The 19,818-nt window shown below is 39.1% G+C and overlaps 1 protein-coding gene across 1 annotated transcript in view; it reads left to right on the top strand.

The window, feature by feature from the left end:
• cntn4 (contactin 4) overlaps positions 1-5,995 on the top strand; it is a 177,487-nt gene extending 171,492 nt beyond the window's left edge. Inside the window, exons 17-23 of the mRNA XM_074645407.1 lie at positions 349-419; positions 2,786-3,020; positions 3,289-3,404; positions 4,314-4,500; positions 4,591-4,703; positions 4,801-4,969; positions 5,373-5,995. Coding sequence (XP_074501508.1) covers positions 349-419; positions 2,786-3,020; positions 3,289-3,404; positions 4,314-4,500; positions 4,591-4,703; positions 4,801-4,969; positions 5,373-5,464 — 983 coding nt within the window. The 3' untranslated portion in view covers positions 5,465-5,995. The remainder of the gene's footprint in view (positions 1-348; positions 420-2,785; positions 3,021-3,288; positions 3,405-4,313; positions 4,501-4,590; positions 4,704-4,800; positions 4,970-5,372) is intronic.
• Positions 5,996-19,818: the final 13,823 nt, after the last annotated feature.

Here is a 19,818-nt window from a genome sequence, read left to right as displayed (position 1 = left end):
TCTGTGCCCCAAGAAACTAAATTTCTATTTAAATTGAAAGCGGCAATCAGTAGTGTACCCAGAGAGAGCTGGATTCACCGAGGTTAGATCCTTTGTGCGTGTTTTTGTCTTCCCCTTTATGTATCATTTGGTATAAAAAGCATCACAGACTGGCATGTCTGCAAACACGACTCAGCTGTGAGAAGTTTGCTGATATCTTAACGGGATTTCTGGATGTTGAAGTTCAACCATGTCAAAAAGTAACCTCTCTCTGCCGTTTGGGAGTTGCGACATGGAAAATGATTACATGTGCCTTCTCAGCGTCGTGTGAAGTCAACAGGGCTAAGCTGATCTGTCTTCTTCCTCCAGCTCCGAAGGTCACACCAGCTAATGTGAGTGGAGGCGGTGGCAGTCGCTCCGAATTAGTCATCACATGGGAGGTAAGCGAGCTTGCTCAGGACCCTTTCACCCATGGAGGAGGGAGCCAGACGTCATTATTCTCTGTGGATCTGGGCCTCTTGTTTCATTAATAACAGCTGAACGGCTTAATGTATGGCATTTCATTTTTAAGAACAGAGAGGCAATAACTGCTGCTGTCACCCTAGGGGAGAGACAAATGCTTTTGAGGTTTCAATAAGATAATTAAACTCAGTGGTTCCTCAGCGGTCCCAACTTTTTTTCAAATAGTTTTCCTTTCTTTCTTTCTGTCTTTCTTTCTCTTTCTTTCCTACAAAGCCTCTGCATATCAGTCCAGCTCCAAAAGCTTATATTTATTCAGGCTGCTCAAAATCATCAGCCCCTCGCTGGGAAACGTTTTACAGAATCAGTGTTGATGTTTCAATATGCAAGAGTTCAATTAAAGTCTTCTTAACTTCTGCTTAACAAGCCCTGAAAAGTCCTGAGGCATTTTCCTTTGGACATAAAAGCAGGGGTTCAGTGTTGCATTTTTTATTTTGACTTGTGCTTACAAGTTTAATGCATTACCTGTAGTCGGGCTAAAAATGTAACTTGTCCCGAGGGTGGCAGTAATGCAAAAAGGCCTTGGGGTCAATCATGTCAAATGGGTTTCACCCCACGGCAATCTGGCCATTAGATAATAAGGAATCTTCTGTTCAGTGTTCAGATCTTGGCCTGATGGTGGCACTAGAGGGAAAGTTTAGCTCATTAATACAACATACAAATGAAAATAGAAAAAAAAAGTGCCAACAATAAAACACAAGGTACATACGCATATGTCAAATATTAGTAGAAAGACAGACACAATATACAAATGTGGATTAGTGGGTTTTGTTACATACATGGAAATAGAACAATCACGGAAGAGTGCTGCTGGGTCTTCGACCTGACCACTTAATGTTGCACATCTCTTAATAATGTTGGTGGCATAGGTTGAAGACCAGACATAATACGGGTAAAAAAAACTGTAGTAAGAGTCAATAAACATTTGCGAAGAAGCAAACTACTTATTTTATTTACAATACCAACTGATTTTCTTATGTTACTGCAAACTAAATGAATACGATCTTTCCAATAAAATTTTTGGAAATACATTTCATGAAATTAGATTTATTAACATTTAAAGAAAGTTTAAATTTAATCTATTTTAGAAATGAGTGTGGAAAAAATTAAAGAAACAAATGAGTGTCATCACCAAAAATGTGAACATGAAGACAAAGATTTCAGTGATCAAGTCATTCATATTAATGAGGGGTCCCAGAATTGAGCCCTGTGGGACACCCCAAGTCAATCGCAACATAAGTCCATCCACTCTGATTTACAAATGTTTCCGATTAGCTATATATTTTGAGAGCCATTTATACCTAAGTCCATTGAAGCCATAATGTGTTAACTTAATATACAAACTATTATGATCCACTGAATGGAAAGCTTTTGATAAATCCAAAACATACTCATAGGATACTCATTATAAAATAAATTAAAAGTAGCCATATCCATACTGGCTCAGAGTGGAGATATCTAGCAGGGCTCAAACAGAAAGAATTAAGTGCTTTTTTATTTCACCATGTATCTATTAGTGGACGAGAGTGAAGAGGGTGGGTTCATCCACTAGAATGAAGTCTGCCCCTATAAATGTATGAGGCATGTTATCAGTCTGGACAACAGCTGAGTTTATGGTATCATGCTGAGTGCACTGTACTGTGAAATGGATGTGTCCAGTAATAGCTCTTGTGTGTACAGCATGTTATATTTGAGGCAAAGCATTTCCTCAAAAAACTGAAAGCCACGTCTTTCATCTTGGTGTTGTGTCTTTAGTTTTCAAAATGTTTTGAACGTTAAAGGTCTTATTGATAACATTTTTCTGTAGACAAATATTACATTTTTAAAAAAAAGAAAGGTGCCGAACAAAAGTATGGCTTTTCCTGAAAAAAAATTTGATTGTGACTGAATCATTTTGGCGGGTCTAAAACTAATGTTTTGTTTATCTCTGTGAAAAATATCTGACATTCGATTCCCACTAATAACAAGGCTTGTGAGCCAATGGTAAAATGACTTTGGTATCACGTGGTACCTCTATGTCGTCAGTTAGTGTGGAAAAAACGGATAAATGGTCGACGATAAGTGCCTGACAAAGACTTGTTGTGAAGTCAATGCAATGGAACGGGGGATGGAGAATGCGACATCTCGTGGCTGAATGTTATCAATGTTATCAATAGCACCTTTAATTACAAAGATAATTCATCAACTAAGTGATGAACTGAGAGCTTTAATATGATTTAATACACACAATTGCATCGAATATTTCTTTTAGCTTAAAGATGCTTAAACTGTGTTTTTTTTCCTGCAGCCGGTTCCAGAGGAGCTGCAGAATGGAGCGGGGTTCGGCTACGTCGTGGCTTTTCGACCCCACGGTGCAACGGGATGGATGCAGGCCGCCGTCCCGTCCGCTGAAGCATCCAGATACGTCTTTAAAAACGAGAGCATCCAGCCCTTCTCGCCTTTCCATGTGAAGGTCGGGGTTTACAACAATGAGGGGGAAGGGCCGTTTGGACCTGTCACCACTATCTACTCTGCCGAGGAAGGTGCGTATACTCTCGTGTCACGCACAACGTGTGATGGAGTAGCTCCACTCGCTCTGCCACTATTAATACATGAGTACATGACTGGATCCATCCAGGTTCTGAGCAGTGGCAGCAGTGATCTTGCTGCGTTCTTCTAACAGTCTTCTCCTTACTTCCCTTCCTCTGTTGTTTGGATGAAAGAAAAAGCTTTCAAACAGTTTTGATGTTCCCACTTTGAGGGGTCATCAAAGCTCAGTGTTACTTCTAAGTCTCTGTGCATTAACTCCAGAGCCTGGCCGAGCTCCCACCAGGGTCCGTGCCAAGAGCCTCTCTGCATCCGAGATTGAAGTTTCGTGGAAAGCTCTGCCCTGGAATGCCAGCAAAAAGAGAGTCCTGGGCTATGAGGTGAGCTACAATGAAATACCTCGTTTGTGTGTGTGCTACCATCGGGCGCAAATGTGTGTGTGCAAGCACATGGCAACTAATGCTGTTGAATCTTGTTCTCTTCTATTATTGATGAATGTTTCAGGCTCATGCACCTTGGGCATAGGAGATAATAGCTTGCTGCATGCATAATGGTCCAGCCTAGTCCCATGCCTGTGGGTTTAGCTGTGTTTCTCTTGTTGTTTACCTAAGTACTGTAACCACCCTGATTAGCGTACTGATGCAATACTCTAAGGGATAGAACGTTTAGCTTCTAATCCACACAACAAAGCAGTTTCAGACACTGGCTTTGCGCTCAGTTAGTTCTTGTCATTTTAATTCCGCTCATTATTGAAATCCAAGATGGGAACAAAGGCGCTGTTTTCATCCACGGATTGCACGAAGTGCCAGAATTATAAATTGTTGACCACTCAAAGTCAACAGAGGAGCAAGGCCTGAGCAAACCATTCCTGTGAGGAAAGACAAATTATATTTGTGCTGTCAAGCGTGCCAGCTATTTCAGCCCTGACAAGCGGAGCGGAGTGACAAAGAAAATCTGTTATCAGTGGAAGTTGATGTTCAGGGGGATTTTTGAGGATCCTTTTTCTTCCTCATCTTTGTTTTTTTCTTTTTGCATGTTCGACCTCAGTCTTTACCACGTAACTTTAAACCATGACACACGTCCGATGAGCATATGTAGCACACTAAAGGCACATGAGGTGGCATGCTGCTGAAGCTTGTTTTCAGACCAGTTCACATCTTCCATCCAGTTGAGTTCACATCCCCCTGTTGCCAGTTTGCACTTCATTGACAGGGTGTAACAGAAAGCTTTTAAGGTGTCGGTCGTGTTTTCTGCGTTCACATCTGCCGTTCTGCCCTGTTGCTTTTCAGCTGAGGTACTGGAGTAGAAGTGAAAGGGAAGACACGGCCAGTGTGCAGAAGACTGTAGGAAATCAAACGTCTACTATTATCCGTGGGGTGAAAGGCAGCACCACTTATTACATCTCAGTGAGGGCGTACAACACTGCTGGAACGGGGCCTCCCAGCACCATGGTCAATGTTACCACCAAGAAACCACGTGAGTATCAGATCTAATTATAACTACCGGTCACTCTCTGCCACTGTTCCGCTTTTCATTGAGGTGAATAATGTGTTTTTCTGCTCTCAGCGCCCAGTCAGCCGCCGGTTAAAGTGATGTGGAACACATCGAACTCCAAGATTATATTGAACTGGGAACAGGTCAAAGCCCTTGAGAACGAGTCAGAGGTCACTGGTTACAAAGTAAGCACTCAGTCGCTTGGCTTTATCAGAAAATTGTGTTTGTTGCTATTGCTTTCTGTGCCTGACTCTTGACTTGACCTGCACCATTCATCCTCAGGTGCTGTACAAGAAGAATCGCCACAGCCGCCCCAACGTCATGGAAACTAACACAACCTCTGTAGAGCTCGCCTTGCCCACTGACGAGGATTATATCATCCAGATAAAGCCATTTGGAGAGGGAGGGGAAGGCAGCAGTAGCAGGCAGTTCACCATCCCAAGGATACCAGGTCAGTAGAGAGCTAGTTAGTGCCCTCCCTCGTGTCTGAGCTGAATAATCCACTCCCCTGCTGCTGTCTTGCCAGAACAGATTAGCTATCATCATCTCCAAAGGAACAGAGAGAGTGGGGGAAATAATGCGCTACATGAGACATTTGTGTAATTATGGCCTCTACGTGACACCATAATGCAAGCGTTGCATGAAAAGTTGAGCAATTTAGTTAGAATACTTCCAATGTCTCATTCAGCTGCTCAAGTAATACCTCTCAAGCATTTTTTGCAAATGAATGTTTTCAGCTCGTAATTACTAAAGCAGGCTAGAGAGGCGGCCGATTAAAGAAGTGAAATGTCATGTGTTTTTTTCTCCCTACAGCAAACAGACTAACAGCCTCGTTCTTTTCAATACCTTTTCAGGCCCCAACGCAGTCGGCTCAGCATCCAAGGTCTCCACTCTATCAGCCCTCAGTACAATAGCACTGTCTTTCACAGCGCGGACATCTTTATGACAAACAGCTCTCAGCAGACGTTGCATCTGATGTGGAGACAGCTCTATGGCGGAACGCAAACACGGCCCACTCTGGTGTAACTAGATCCATTCATTTAGATTTTAGAGGCAGAAGGAGGAAATATAAAAAAAATACGCCATTGAGATGATAGGGAAGGAGTCCCCTTCAGCACCCAGGCTAAGTAAAGGAGATTGAGCGATGTCGTGACTATGTTGTTACCAAAGCAGCTTTCATAAGAAAAAAAAATATAAAGAGAAAAAAATGTCTTATATGCATCTTTTTGTATGACATGTTGAGCTTTTATAGATTTTGTTTTCCTTAATCAATTCGAAGTCAGTCTGGGCTTACTGGGGCGAGAACAATTAAGTGCATGGCAAATAACATCATCAAATTTTCCAGTCTGGAGGTTCAGAATGTGATTTGACAGCGCACCTTTTATCTTCTAAAATAATAATACTTGTAACTTTGGTTCCAACAAACCAGAGTCGTTTCTTTTCTTCAAGTGAATGAACTAATAACTGTTATCTGTTACATCTCTGCATTTCTGTTTCTGCAATATTTCAAAAAATATTTCACTCGGAGGACTGCATCGACATGAGCGTTTGTCATTATTGGTCATCATACCGAGTACTGTAGGTGAAGAGAGGATCAGCATTTAAAATCATCTGTCACTGGACAGCACATGCTAATGCTTTAGTGTTAGCGTTAGCAAACTGGCTGGAGTTTTTTTCAAAATAGATTTCACTGATGAAGTGGACTTTCTTTTTATATGTCATGAATCTGCAGAAAACGGAAAATAAAAAAACAAATTAACTTCGGATTATCCTCCTACATCAGATAATGCTAACTGGCACTAATTACGTATGGGATAGGTGGGGATTCTCTGTCTTAATGCAATACTCACATACCATATGTACATTGAGTTATGAGTCGTCGTAATCATTCCTCCTGTCTAGGGCTGGGTTATGATACCGGTACCAATACCAGTACCCTTAAAGTGACCAATGAAGTACTTCATTTGATACTTTTTTTCTTCTTCATTCGATACCCATCATGTGAAAGGAGGCATTCAGTTCTTGGCACGCTGAACGACCAACTCCATCAAATACACAGTGCTCGACTTCACTACACCACAGACTGTATGGGTTGTAGCTGCTGCGGTAGTGGGCCAATCACACATCATATTAAATTGGAGTACGCCTGTGGTGATTGGCTGTGAGCAAAACCATAAAAATAGTCTTTTTTTTCTAGATCTTGGTACAAAAATGATCGAATGTAGGTATCGTTCGACTGGAGGAGTTTTGATACTATTTGGTTTTCGGTCTTATTTTGGTTGATACTTTAAAGGACCAGTGTGTAATAATTAGTGGGATCTGGCAGAAATGGAATATAATATTAATAAGTATATTTTCTTTAGTGTATAATCATCTGAAAATAAGAATTGTTGTGTTTTCGTTACCTTAGAATGAGCCGTTTATATCTACACAGGGAGTGGGTCCCCTCTCCACAGAGTTCACCATGTTGCTTCGCCAACAGTAGCCCAGAACGGACAAACCAAACTCTGCTAACTTTTCCTGCTTGGGCCGGAGTCGATAACGTTACTCGCACCCATCGTTGCCGCTCTCTCTCTCTCTTGCTTCACCACTCACTTCCCACGTACACACACACTCTACACACTGCTCCAAATGGCTCTAGAGAGGGCCATTTGCATTTTTGCGTCGACAACCGTAGCTCTCCAACACGCTTGGCACACGGGAGAGGCTTCAGTTGGTTGCAATCTCGTCACCTCACCGCTAGATACTGCCAGATCCTACACACTGGACCTTTAAATATATGGAGTATCGATACCCAGCCCTGCTCTTGTCTATACTGGCCCTTTGCAGTACGACTACACTGCGTAAGATGGGGCTAACAAGAAGCTGTAGCAGTCTGAGTTAGCTAAATGAAGTAGCTCTCTTCCAAAGTTCTGTTTTTTCTTACGAAATCCCTTCTTTGTGTTATCCAAATGTGTCCTTGCTGAGGCACAGCAGAGGGATACTTCACGGTAGTCCCATCTAAGTTTCTTGCTAGGATAATACACTTACAATAAACTTATACCCGTACAAAGATACCCACTTGATTTTGCTAAATGAAGAATGCTGAAGCCTCTTATTAGCTTCCACTCAACTGTAAATTACATTGTAAGTGCACTCGGACTGGATCGCTTCATGAACAGAGGGAATGATTACGCCGACCAATAACTCTTTTTATCATACATACGGCATAAAAATAAAAAAGCCAAATCTGTCCTTTAACATGCTGGATGCTAATGCATGTTTTTGGTGCCAGTCCTCTCGGGGAAGGTGACCAAGAACTCTCAAAAAGTCGATGGGGTCCTTAAAGCCATCCGTGTGATAGTTACTGACCTTGTTACCAGAAATAGCTACCATGCTGTTTTGGAGAGCATCTCCCCCTGGGCTCCTCTACCTTGGCCATTGTACTGCACTGGTGACCGGACCCTCGTGGCTGTCTCATGCTCCTCATTCTTTCGGTTAGCCCTGTGTCTAGAGCTATTTTTTGCCTTCTGTGTGCCTCATCATATGTTCAAAATCCTCAGGTCCTGAAAGAGCCTTAACTTATCATATGTATATCAAAAACATTAGAAACATGAAGCAGCCGCGGTGATGTTTACAGGCTGCTGTGTTGATAGATACTGTATGTGATTGGGATCGTTGGGTGGCGGGGGCAGCATCCTTTGCGCAATGCTGAGGATACCAAGGTTAGTTTGAATGGCATTCTGCTGTTTCGCATGGGATATTGGCAATATATGAGGCCTGGTGCATTTTTATAGGTGTGTGTTCTTATTAAAAGACGATGCTGCTGATCTTTTCCTTTTCCCATAGTCTCCTGATGCCATGTGGGATTGCTGTGCTACAGAGGTACAGTGCAGTCTGTATGTAGCTTGTAATCCAGTTACGTAGTTTGTACTTTGAAGGGAAGTGTACTGTAGGCTACTGGGTCTTGCTCAGAATCATGCATCAAGAAATGTGTAATATACTGTTTTGTACACTTCAAATCATTTATATAAAAGAACCTTTCTAAAGAGATGATTTACTTGGTTTTTATGTAATAACTCTGTTTCATACTGTAGCTAACTGTTGCTCAGCATGACTGTACTTTGTCTTCTCTCTTCTGTCCGTCCGCAAACCGACTGAATGGCTTTGGCAACATGCAAGGTTCATGCATCTGATAGGTTTGTGTATACTGTATGTGTACCATGAAATCTGAACCATGATCAGCCCCGTGTCTATGCTTCTGTCTCAGTCAGCCCCTCTGAGATGTAATGGGTCTACTGTCCATATACGCTCTACATGAGGGTTTCCTCTGTTGCTGTTTGTTGTTTATACTGTGTTAATAAAGATTATTGATTTATAGAACAATGTCAAGCTCTGTTGGTCCATCCGTCAATACTGCACCTATGACCTATGTGGGAACTGACATATAGGAGTATTCTTCCTCTGGCCTTGGCATTTGTTCGGAATACAATTGAATTGACAAAATATATGGATTTAAAAGTCACTTAGGGGAGGTCAATACATCTTTACCTTTTTGCTAGAGGTGATTTAGTATGTCAAAATTGAAGCAGCAAAGGCCTACACATTCCAACTTGTATGGTGTCTTCAAATGAAACTCGTGAGCTTGTGTTTACAACATGGGAAGTCGTGTACACAACATGCTTGGAATTCAAGTGGTTAAGTCGTGAGAACACCGCTGCTAAGCAACGGCAATAATTAACGTTACTGTCGGCATCTAGAAGCCACATATTCTAACAATTTAGCAAGCTAGCAAGCGGGTAACATAATGCAGGAAAAGCAAAGGCATAATGACAGAGGAAAAAGATGAGGCCGTTGGAGATGTCAACATTTTCCTCAGACATTTAAAATTATGAAGAAAAACAATATACAGTTGAGTTCTTTGTTCCACCCACAAAACAGATAGCTAGATGTGCAACTGAACAGCAAACATTTTTGTGTAACCAAAAACCTTCTTTGATTTGTGCAAATCGTCTTTATGCACTAGCACGTTAGAATTTATTTGTGCAAATCTATTTTTCTTTTGTTCACAAAATGTCAAACACAGCTACAGATCTCCTTTCGGATTCAAAAATTAAATACATTTTTCAAATATTTTTTACACATTCAAAATTTGAGTGTATTCAAATGTGTGAATGATATGGCAATGACATTAAATAACTGTTTTCATAGGCTGTTCAGATTTATTTATTTTTTTACACATTCAAACATTTCAATAAATTTGTTCAGGACGTTTTTTACACATTCACACATTTGATTATATTCATACATAATGTTTTCACACATTCAGATATGGTGATACACTATACTTTTGATCCTATTTTATATTTGAGGAATTAACAGCTACAAATCAAATCAAACCTCGGAGTACAGGTATTTTTTACCTTATTTTGCCACTTCCGGCTGTGTAGCCAATAGGGACGCTCAGATTAACATCTCATTTGCATATCCAACCACGGAGCGTTCCAGCGTCTACCGCAGAACGCAATCAACGTCCATCAACGTCAATGACGTCAGTTGTGTCAGTTGACGCAGTTTGTGTCTGTAGCTGTCAACAGTGACATATTTCTCTATTTTTCGCGATACCTGCGATATTTACCATAAATGTCAATAACTGTCGACGTACTTTCACCAGCACCCACCAACAAACGGGAGAAAGATTCAAGTTGTTCATATGAAGTTATGTCTACTGATGAGGGTGAGTAATTAAGCCTCTAACGTTAGCCTAGCATGTAGCCTAGCATGTAGCCTAGCATGTAGCCTAGCTTGTAGCCTAGCATGTAGCCTAGCATGTAGCCTAGCTTGATGTCTCTAGCTCAGGTGTCAGCAACCTGCGGCTCTTTAGCGGCTCTTTAGCTGCTCTCCAGAGGCTCCCTGTAGATTTATAATAAAATTAGTGGAAATGAATAACTGTCTATTGTACAAGTATTAGGGCCACATTGAGGAAAAAAAATCGGAGATTATGAGAATAAAGTTATATTATGAGAAAAAAAATCGTAGTATTAAGAGAATAAAGTCATAATATTATAAATTAGTAATTTTACGTGTTATTTTCTTTTTTTCTCGTAAACGTCTGACTTTTTTCTCTTAATATGACTTTTTTTCTCTTAAAGTTATGACTTTATTCCCGTAATAATACGACTTTATTCAAGTAATATTACGACTTTTTTCTCGTTAAATTATGACTTTATTCTCGTAATATTACGACTTTTTTTCTCTTAAAGTTATGACTTTATTCAAGTAACATTACGACTTTTTTTCTCGTTAAATTATGACTTTATTCTCGTAATATTACGACTTTTTTTCTCTTAAAGTTATGACTTTATTCTCGTAACATTACGACTTTTTTTCTCGTTAAATTATGACTTTATTCTCGTAATATTACGACTTTTTTTCTCTTAAAGTTATGACTTTATTCTCGTAATATTACGACTTTTTTTCTCTTAGTTATGACTTTATTCAAGTAATATTACGACTTTTTTCTCGTTAAATTATGACTTTATTCTCGTAATATTACGACTTTTTTTCTCTTAAAGTTATGACTTTATTCTCGTAATATTACGACTTTTTTCTCGTTAAATTATGACTTTATTCTCGTAATATTACGACTTTTTTTCTCTTAAAGTTATGACTTTATTCAAGTAACATTACGACTTTTTTTCTCGTTAAATTATGACTTTATTCTCGTAATATTACGACTTTTTTTCTCTTAAAGTTATGACTTTATTCTCGTAACATTACGACTTTTTTTCTCGTTAAATTATGACTTTATTCTCGTAATATTACGACTTTTTTTCTCTTAAAGTTATGACTTTATTCTCGTAATATTACGACTTTTTTTCTCTTAGTTATGACTTTATTCAAGTAATATTACGACTTTTTTCTCGTTAAATTATGACTTTATTCTCGTAATATTACGACTTTTTTTCTCTTAAAGTTATGACTTTATTCTCGTAATATTACGACTTTTTTCTCGTTAAATTATGACTTTATTCTCGTAATATTACGACTTTTTTTCTCTTAAAGTTATGACTTTATTCAAGTAACATTACGACTTTTTTTCTCTTAAAGTTATGACTTTATTCTCGTAACATTACGACTTTTTTTCTCGTTAAATTATGACTTTATTCTCGTAATATTACGACTTTTTTTCTCTTAAAGTTATGACTTTATTCAAGTAATATTACGACTTTTTTTCTCTTAAAGTTATGACCTTATTCAAGTAATATTACGACTTTTTTCTCGTTAAATTATGACTTTATTCTCGTAATATTACGACTTTTTTTCTCTTAAAGTTATGACTTTATTCAAGTAATATTACGACTTTTTTTCTCTTAAAGTTATGACTTTATTCTCATAATATTATGACTTTTTTTCTTGTAATATTATGACTTTATTCTGTAAATCTCAGATGTTTTTCCCTCAATGTGGCCCTAATACTCCGTTGTACATTTACACTTTGGCCCTCAGTGCATTAGACTTATATACTATATACTTAGACTTAAACTGTGTTACCTTCATCACAATGATCAAATGTTTTGCGGCTCCAGGCAGATTATTATTTATTTATTTTGCCTAAAATGTCTCTTTAGATAGTAAAGGTTGCTGACCCCTGAACTAACGTTAGCCTAGCTAGTTTGATGTCTGAAACTTTAGCTAAACTTGTTGTATTTCTTCTTAGAGATTGGTTAGATTGAAAGACAGATGGAAGGACAGTATGTGCATTTTTAATGAACCGACTTTGTATCTATTTTTTTCTCAGTATCCAAGAAAGACGCCATGTAGTGTGTGTGTGAGGGCGTTAAGCTACAGGTGCATGAGGAGGTCAGACAGAAGCCCCACAGTCTGAGTGAAGACCCAGCAGACCAGCAGACCACCAGCCCAGTCCGACCCGGAGACCACCATACTCTGCCTCTGATTGGCTTCCCATTTGACTCCAGGTAATATATGATGTTATGTTGGCACAGTTCATGTCATCACATTGTTTAAGAAACGTTGTACAAAAACAGTAAAGGTGGTGCAGTAAAGCAAAATGTGTAAAGTACTGAGGAGTAAAATGCATTTTTTCATGTTGGTATGTAACAAAGTAGGCAAAAGTTTTTATTAGGGGTGTACATCTTTCCCTCTCAAGATGAAAATAAGTCATAGTATAGTATGTCGCAAAAGAAAAGTCATGGTGTAGTATGTTGAAAAAAAGTCATAGTAAAATATGTTGGGAAAAAAAGTCATAGTATAGTATGTCGGGGGAAAAAAAGTCATAGTATAGTATGTCGGGAAAAAAAAGTCATAGTGTAGTATGTTGAAAAAAAGTCATAGTAAAATATGTTGGGAAAAAAAGTCATAGTATAGTATGTTGAAAAATTTCATGAGAAAAAGTCAGTATAGTTTGTCAAAAAAAAAAAGTCATAGTATAGTATTTCGAAAAAAGTCATAGTATAGTATGTTGAAAAAGAGTCATAGTATAGTATGCCAATCCCAGCTGACATCCGATTCAGATTAACTTAATTCATAGTATTCTCATGACTAATATTTCCTATACCAATATGGCTCACTGCGGCTCATTGGCCATGGTTGTCATTTAATGATAATAACTTTAAATTTCAACTGTTTGCCATGTACACATTGTGAAACCATAAGGTTATTATTTATTTAAGCAGTTTTAATTTAATTTACAGCACGTAATGCTACTATTTCTGTCATTGCTTCACATTATCTGCCTAAATACTGTAACGTTGCTCTTGTTGAGCAGAATTATCTTATTTTAGCAGGCCGAAATATGCTAGTAATCAGTTTACTCAGTGATTTGAAGATCTCTTTTATAAATCGTTGAGATACAGATCATATTGTGCCAACACATACACATTTTTTATCAACAAGATTTCTGCTCATTGGTCTTCTCCCACTTCTTTGCCCCAGACCCCTCTGTTTCTCCTCTGTGCCCAGCGGCTTTTAATCAATTTCAGCCTGTGTCACTCTCCTTATTATCGGAGTGCATATCTGCAGCCTACAAATTGCCCCCTAGATAGAATTTCCTCTCGGCTACTAAAATACGTTTTTAATACTGTTGGGTCAAGTAGTCTTGCGCTGATTAACACCTCTCTTTTCTCAGGGTGTGTTCCAGCTGCTTTCAAACATGCTGTAGTGCAGCCTCTCATCAAAAAGAACAATCTGGACCCGGCGGTTCTTTCTAATTTCAGGCCTATTTCTAAGTTACCTTTTCTGTCTAAAGCTCTGGAGAAAGTAGTTTTAATTCAGTTCAAACTTTTTTAGATAACCATGATATTTATGAAAAGCTTCAGTCAAGCTTTAAACCTCACCATAAACCAGAATCAGAATCAGAATCAGAAAGGTGTTTATTGCCAGGTGTAAGGGGTATACACGAGGAATTTTCTTTGGCTTATTGGTGCGAGGCAAACAGTATAATAACAAAGAATAGATAAACGTTAGAATAAAATAAGAATAAAAAATGTACAATTTACAAAATAAGCTATAAAATAAACATGGTATAAACAGATAGTGCAATATTGTCGGTGTGCAAACAAAACAATCAGGTATCAGAGGGAGAGAGAGGGAGAGAGAGGGATACTGTAGGGGGTGGTATTGAGAGTGTATGAGAGAGGGGGAGAGTCAGTGTCGGGGTAGGGGGGTAGGGGGGGGGGGCCGTAGTGTGTGTGTGAGGGGGAGACAGTCACAGGGGGGCAGAGGGGCTGTTGGAGAGCCCCACTGCCATGGGGAAAAAACTGTTTTTGTGGCGTGAGGTTTTGGTCCTGATGGACCTTAACCTCCTGCCAGATGGTAAAGTCTGAAAGAGATGGTGTCCAGGATGGGAGGTGTCGGCCACAATCTTCCCTGCCCTCCTTATGGTCCTGGAGGTGTACAGCTCCTGGAGGGAGGGAAGGTTGCAGCCAATCGCCCTCTCTGCAGCACGGATGACCCGCTGCAGCCTGGCCTTGTCCTTGGCGGTGGCAGCGGCAAACCAGACGGTGATGGAGGAGGTGAGGATGGACTCGATGATGGCCGAGTAGAAGTGCACCATCATGGTCTGTGGCAGGTTGAATTTCTTCAACTGCCTCAGGAAGTACATCCTCTGCTGGGCCTTGCTGGTGAGGGAGCTGATGTTCAGCTCCCACTTGAGGTCCTGGGCGATGGTCGTGCCCAGGAAACGGAACGACTCCACCGTGTTAACTGGGGAGCCGCGCAGGATGAGGGGGGGGAGCGGGGCTGAGTTCCTTCTGAAGTCCACTGCCATCTCCACTGTCTTCAGAGCATTCAGCTCCATGTGGTTCTGGCTGCACCAGGATGCCAGATGGTCAACCTCCCATCTGTAGGCAGACTCGTCACCCTCGGAGATGAGGCCGATGAGGGTGGTGTCGTCTGCAAACTTAAGGAGCCTGACAGATTGGTGTCTGGAGGTGCAGCCGTTGGTGTACAGGGAGAAAAGCAGTGGGGAGAGAACGCAGCCTTGGGGGGCACCGGTGCTGATGGTCTGGGTGTCGGAGACTTGCTTCCCCAGCCTTACGTGCTGACTCCTGTCTGTTAGAAAGTCTGTGATCCACCTGCAGGTGGAGTCAGGCACGCTCAGCAGGGAAAGCTTGTCCTGTAGCAGAGCTGGGCTGATGGTGTTGAATGCGGAGCTGAAGTCCACAAACAGGATCCTGGCATAGGAGCCAGGGGAGTCCAGGTGCTGGAGGATGTAGTGGAGGGCTAAATTTACTGCGTCGTCTACAGACCTGTTGGCTCTGTAGGCGAACTGCAGTGGGTCCAGCAGGGGGTTGGTGATAGTCTTTAGGTGGTGGAGCACAAGGCGTTCAAAGGTCTTCATTATAACGGAGGTCAGGGCGACGGGTCTGTAGTCCTGAAGACCTGTGATCCTTGGCTTCTTGGGGACCGGGATGATGGTGGAGGCTTTGAAGCAGGCCGGCACCCTGCAGTTTTCCAGGGAGGTGTTGAAAATCCCTGTAAACACTGGTGACAACTGGTCTGCACAGTGTTTCAGGGTTGCAGGTGAGACAGAGTCTGGGCCGGCTGCCTTGCGGGGGTTTTGTCCTTTGAAGAGCCTGTTGACCTCCCCCTCTTTGATGGACAGAGGTGTGAAGGGGGGGAGGGGTGTGCACAGGCTCGGTGCTTGTGGAGAAAGCTGGGGGGTGCTGGTGTTAACAGTGTTAACTGCTGATGGCTGATGGCTGGGGGGAGAGGAGATGTAGTCAGGACCGTCACTTCGTCTGTCGAATCTGCAGTAAAACTCATTCAGCTCATTTGCCAGTCGGAGGTCATTCGTGGAGTGGGACGGTTTGGGCTTATAGTTTGTGATCTGCCTCAGCCCTTTCCAGACTGAGGCAGAGTCACTGGCTGAGAACTGCTCTTGTAGTTTCTCTCCATACTGCCGTTTGGCCTCCCTCACCGCCTTGCCAAACGCGTATTTAGCCTCTTTAAAGCCCTCCCTGTCACCACTCCTAAATGCCTCTTCCTTAACCAAACGAAGCTGTTTGAGTTTGGCTGTGAACCAGGGCTTCTCGTTGTTATAGTGAACCCTGGTGCGCGTCGGTATACAGCTGTCCTCACAGAAGCTGATATACGACGTCACAGCCTCTGCATACTCGTCCAGACTGTCAGTGGCGGTCCTAAACATCTCCCAGTCCGTGCAGTCCAGGCACTCACGCAGATCCTCCACCGCCTCGCTGCTCCACTTCTTGGTCGTCCTCACAACTGGTCTAACCAGTTTGACCCTCTGCCTGTAAGAGGGGATGAGATGGACCAAGACGTGGTCGGAGTTTCCCAGCGCAGCGCGGGGAACGGCGTGATATGCCTTACTGATGTTACAGTAGCACTTGTCCAGCGTGTTCTCCTCTCTAGTCGGACATTTAATAAACTGTTTGTATTTTGGGAGCTCCTGTGATAAGTTTCCCTTGTTAAAGTCCCCAAGAACGATAACTAGAGAGTCCGGGTTTTTCCTCTCCACCTCCCGTATCTGGTCGGCAAGCAGCCGCTGCGCGAGCTCCACGTGAGCCTGTGGCGGGATGTAAACACCGACCAGAATGAAGGAGGAGAATTCACGGGGGGAATAAAATGGTTTGCAATTGATAAAAAAGGATTCCAGATCCGGAGAACATGTCCGCTGAAGCACTGTCACGTCCTTGCACCAGCCGTCGTTACAAAACAGCAAAACAGCACTGTTTAAGAGTTTTTAATGATCTTCTCTTAATTGTTGACTCAGAGAACTTTGCTATTCTGGTACTTTTAGATCTGACTACTGCCTTTGACACCGTGGATCATAGGATCCTTTTATCACGCCTTGAGCATTGTGTGGTAATTCAAGGTACTGACCTCAAATGGTTTGCTTTCTCAGTTCAGTTGTGTGTCTGCAATATGTTTTTTGTTTTTTTGCATCCAGAGAACGCTGGAAGAGCAGATGGAGAACCACAGGTCTAAGACAAGCAGAGGATGCTGGACGAACATATTGTCTTGATACTTTGATAATTGTTTCAGTAAGTATAGTATGCCATAAACATTTCATAATGTAATTTAAAATGTCAGGAGAACTGTCATAGTATGCCATACAAAAATCCCATAACATAGTATACCATAAAAAATGTCATAAAAACGTCAAACATGTCATAGTTTAGTATGCCATGAAAATCTTAGTAAAGTATGCCATACAAAAAATGCCATAATATAGTATGCCAAAAAAAGTTGTAAAAAATGTCATGACTAAATGTCACTCAAAAGTCATTATATAATATATCTGAAACCATCATTAGTATAGAATGTCAAAGTCATACATAAGTCAAATATTATGTAAAGAAATCCATGAAAAAGTTATAGTAAGCATGTCAAAACATTTCATGAGTCATAGTAGTCTGTGAAAAAGTTATGAAAAAGACAAAAAGTCAGTGTAGTATGTCGAAAAAAAATCTTAGTGTAGTTGAAAAAATTCAAATGAAGTCATAGTATATTATGTCGAAAAAAAAGTCATGGAATGGTAAGTCTGAAAAATAAAAGATAGTATAGTATGTCGAAAAACTTAAAATGAAGTCATAGTATAGTATATCGAAAAAAAGTTATAGTATAGTAAGTCGAAAAACTTAAAATGAAGTCATAGTATAGTATGTCGAAAAAAAGTCATAGTATAGTGTGTCGGAAAAATAAAGTCAAATTATAGTATGTAGAAAAAATAAAAAGTCATATGTAGAAAAAATAAAAAGTTGAAAAAGTAATCATAGTATAGAATGTTGAAAAAAAGTACTAGTATAATATGTTAAAAAAGAGTCATAGTATAGTATGACGAAAAAGTCATATTATAGTGTCTAGAAGAAAAGTCATAGTATAGTATGACAAAAAAGTCATAGTACAGTATGTCGAAATCATAAAAAATTCATAGTACAGTATGTCGAAATAATAAAAAAAAGTCATAGTATAAATGTAAGGTCATATTATAGTATGTCGAAAAAATTAAAATGAAGTCAGTATTTCAAAAAAATAAGTCATTATATGTCGAAAAATTTCATGAACAAAAGTAATAGTATAGTATGTCGAAAAATGTAATGAAAACAAGTCATAGTATAGTATGTTAAAAAAAAGTTATAGTATAGTTTGTCGAAATAAAAAAAAGTCATACTTTAGCATGTCCAAAAAATTAAAAAAGTCATAGTATAGTATGTAAAAAAAATAAAAAAAAGATCATAATATAGTATGTTGAAAAAAAGTCATAGTAGAATGTGTCGAAAAAATTTAAATGTACTCATAGTATAGTATGTAAAAAAAAAAAATCATAGTACAGTATGTCGAAAAATGTCATGAAAAAAAGTAATATATGTCAAACATTTCATGAACAAAAGTCAAAGAACATTATGTCGAAATAATAAAAAAAGTCATAGTATAGTATGTCCTTCAATTTGGTGAAAAAAATCATAGTATAGTTTGTCCTTAAATTTGATGAAAAAAAGTAATAGTATAGTATGTCAAAAAATTTCGTGAAAAAACGTCATAGTATAGTTTGTCGAAAAATTTCAGGAAAAAAGTCATAGTATAGTATGTCGTTAAATTTGATGAAAAAAATCATAGTAAAGTATGTCGAAAAATTTTGTGAAAAAAGTCATATAGTATGTTGAAATATTTTGTGATATTAAATCATAGTATAGTATGTCGAAAAATTGTGAAAAAAGGTCATAGTATAGTATGTCGAACAATTTCAGGAAAAAGTCGTAGTATAGTATGTCGAAAAAATGCCGTTAAAAAAAGTCATATATGTCAAAAAATGTCATGAACAAAAGTCAAAGAACATTATGTCGAAATAATAAAAAAGGAGTCATAGTATAGTATGTTCTTAAATTTGATGAAGAAAATCATAGTATAGTTTGTCCTTAAATTTGATGAAAAATGGTAACAGTATAGTATGTCGTTAATTTTGATGAAATTAAGTCATAGTATGGTATGTCAAAAAAATTTGGGAAAAAAAGTCATAGTATAGTAAGTCGAAAAATTTCAGGAAAAAAGTCATCGAATTTCGAAAAATTTCTTGAAAGGAAAGTCAAAGTATAGCATGTCGTTAATTTTGATGAAATTAAGTCATAGTATAGTATGTCGAAAAATTTTGTGAAAAAATTTTGTGAAATTAAATCATAGTATAGTATGTCGAACAATTTCAGGAAAAAAAGTCATAGTATAGTATGTCGAAAAAATTTGATGAAATTAAGTCAAAGTATAGTATGTTGAAAGATTTTGTGAAAAAAAGTCATAGTATAGTAGGTCGAAAAATTTCAGGAAAAGTCGTAGTATATTTTGTCGAAAAATTATCAAAAAGTCATACTATATCAAAATAATATAAAAAAGTCAGTGTCATGTCGAAAAAATCTAAAAAGTCATAGTATAGTAGGTCAAAAAATTTAAATGTAGTCATAGAATAGTAGGTCGAAAAAATAAAAAAATTCATTTTATAGTATGTCGAAAAATTTCATGAACAAAAGTCATAGTACCGTTACATCCCCTTATTGAATCTAGGGAAAAAACAGAGACCATAACACGACAACCAAAGAATTTGAAGGAATCAGTAATAGATTTAAATAGATTTATTTTCACCTCATAGTTACTTGCAAACATAAAGATTCTCAAAATGTGGCAGAGGACGAAATTGTGCCAAACAAATAGAAATCAATATAACAAAACTAGACTTGATTAATTTCAATCTCTGAAAGCAAAATGCCATCTAGCTCATCTAAAAGAACTTCATCAAAATGAATACAAAGGTAATAAGAAACCAATAATCCTAAAGGTGAGCAGCATATG

This window comes from Sebastes fasciatus, chromosome 1, assembly GCF_043250625.1.
Source record: "Sebastes fasciatus isolate fSebFas1 chromosome 1, fSebFas1.pri, whole genome shotgun sequence".
Taxonomy (NCBI): Eukaryota; Metazoa; Chordata; class Actinopteri; order Perciformes; family Sebastidae; genus Sebastes; species Sebastes fasciatus.
The sequence above is the reverse complement of the archived record's forward strand: the minus strand, read 5'-3'. Positions and strand labels throughout refer to the sequence as shown.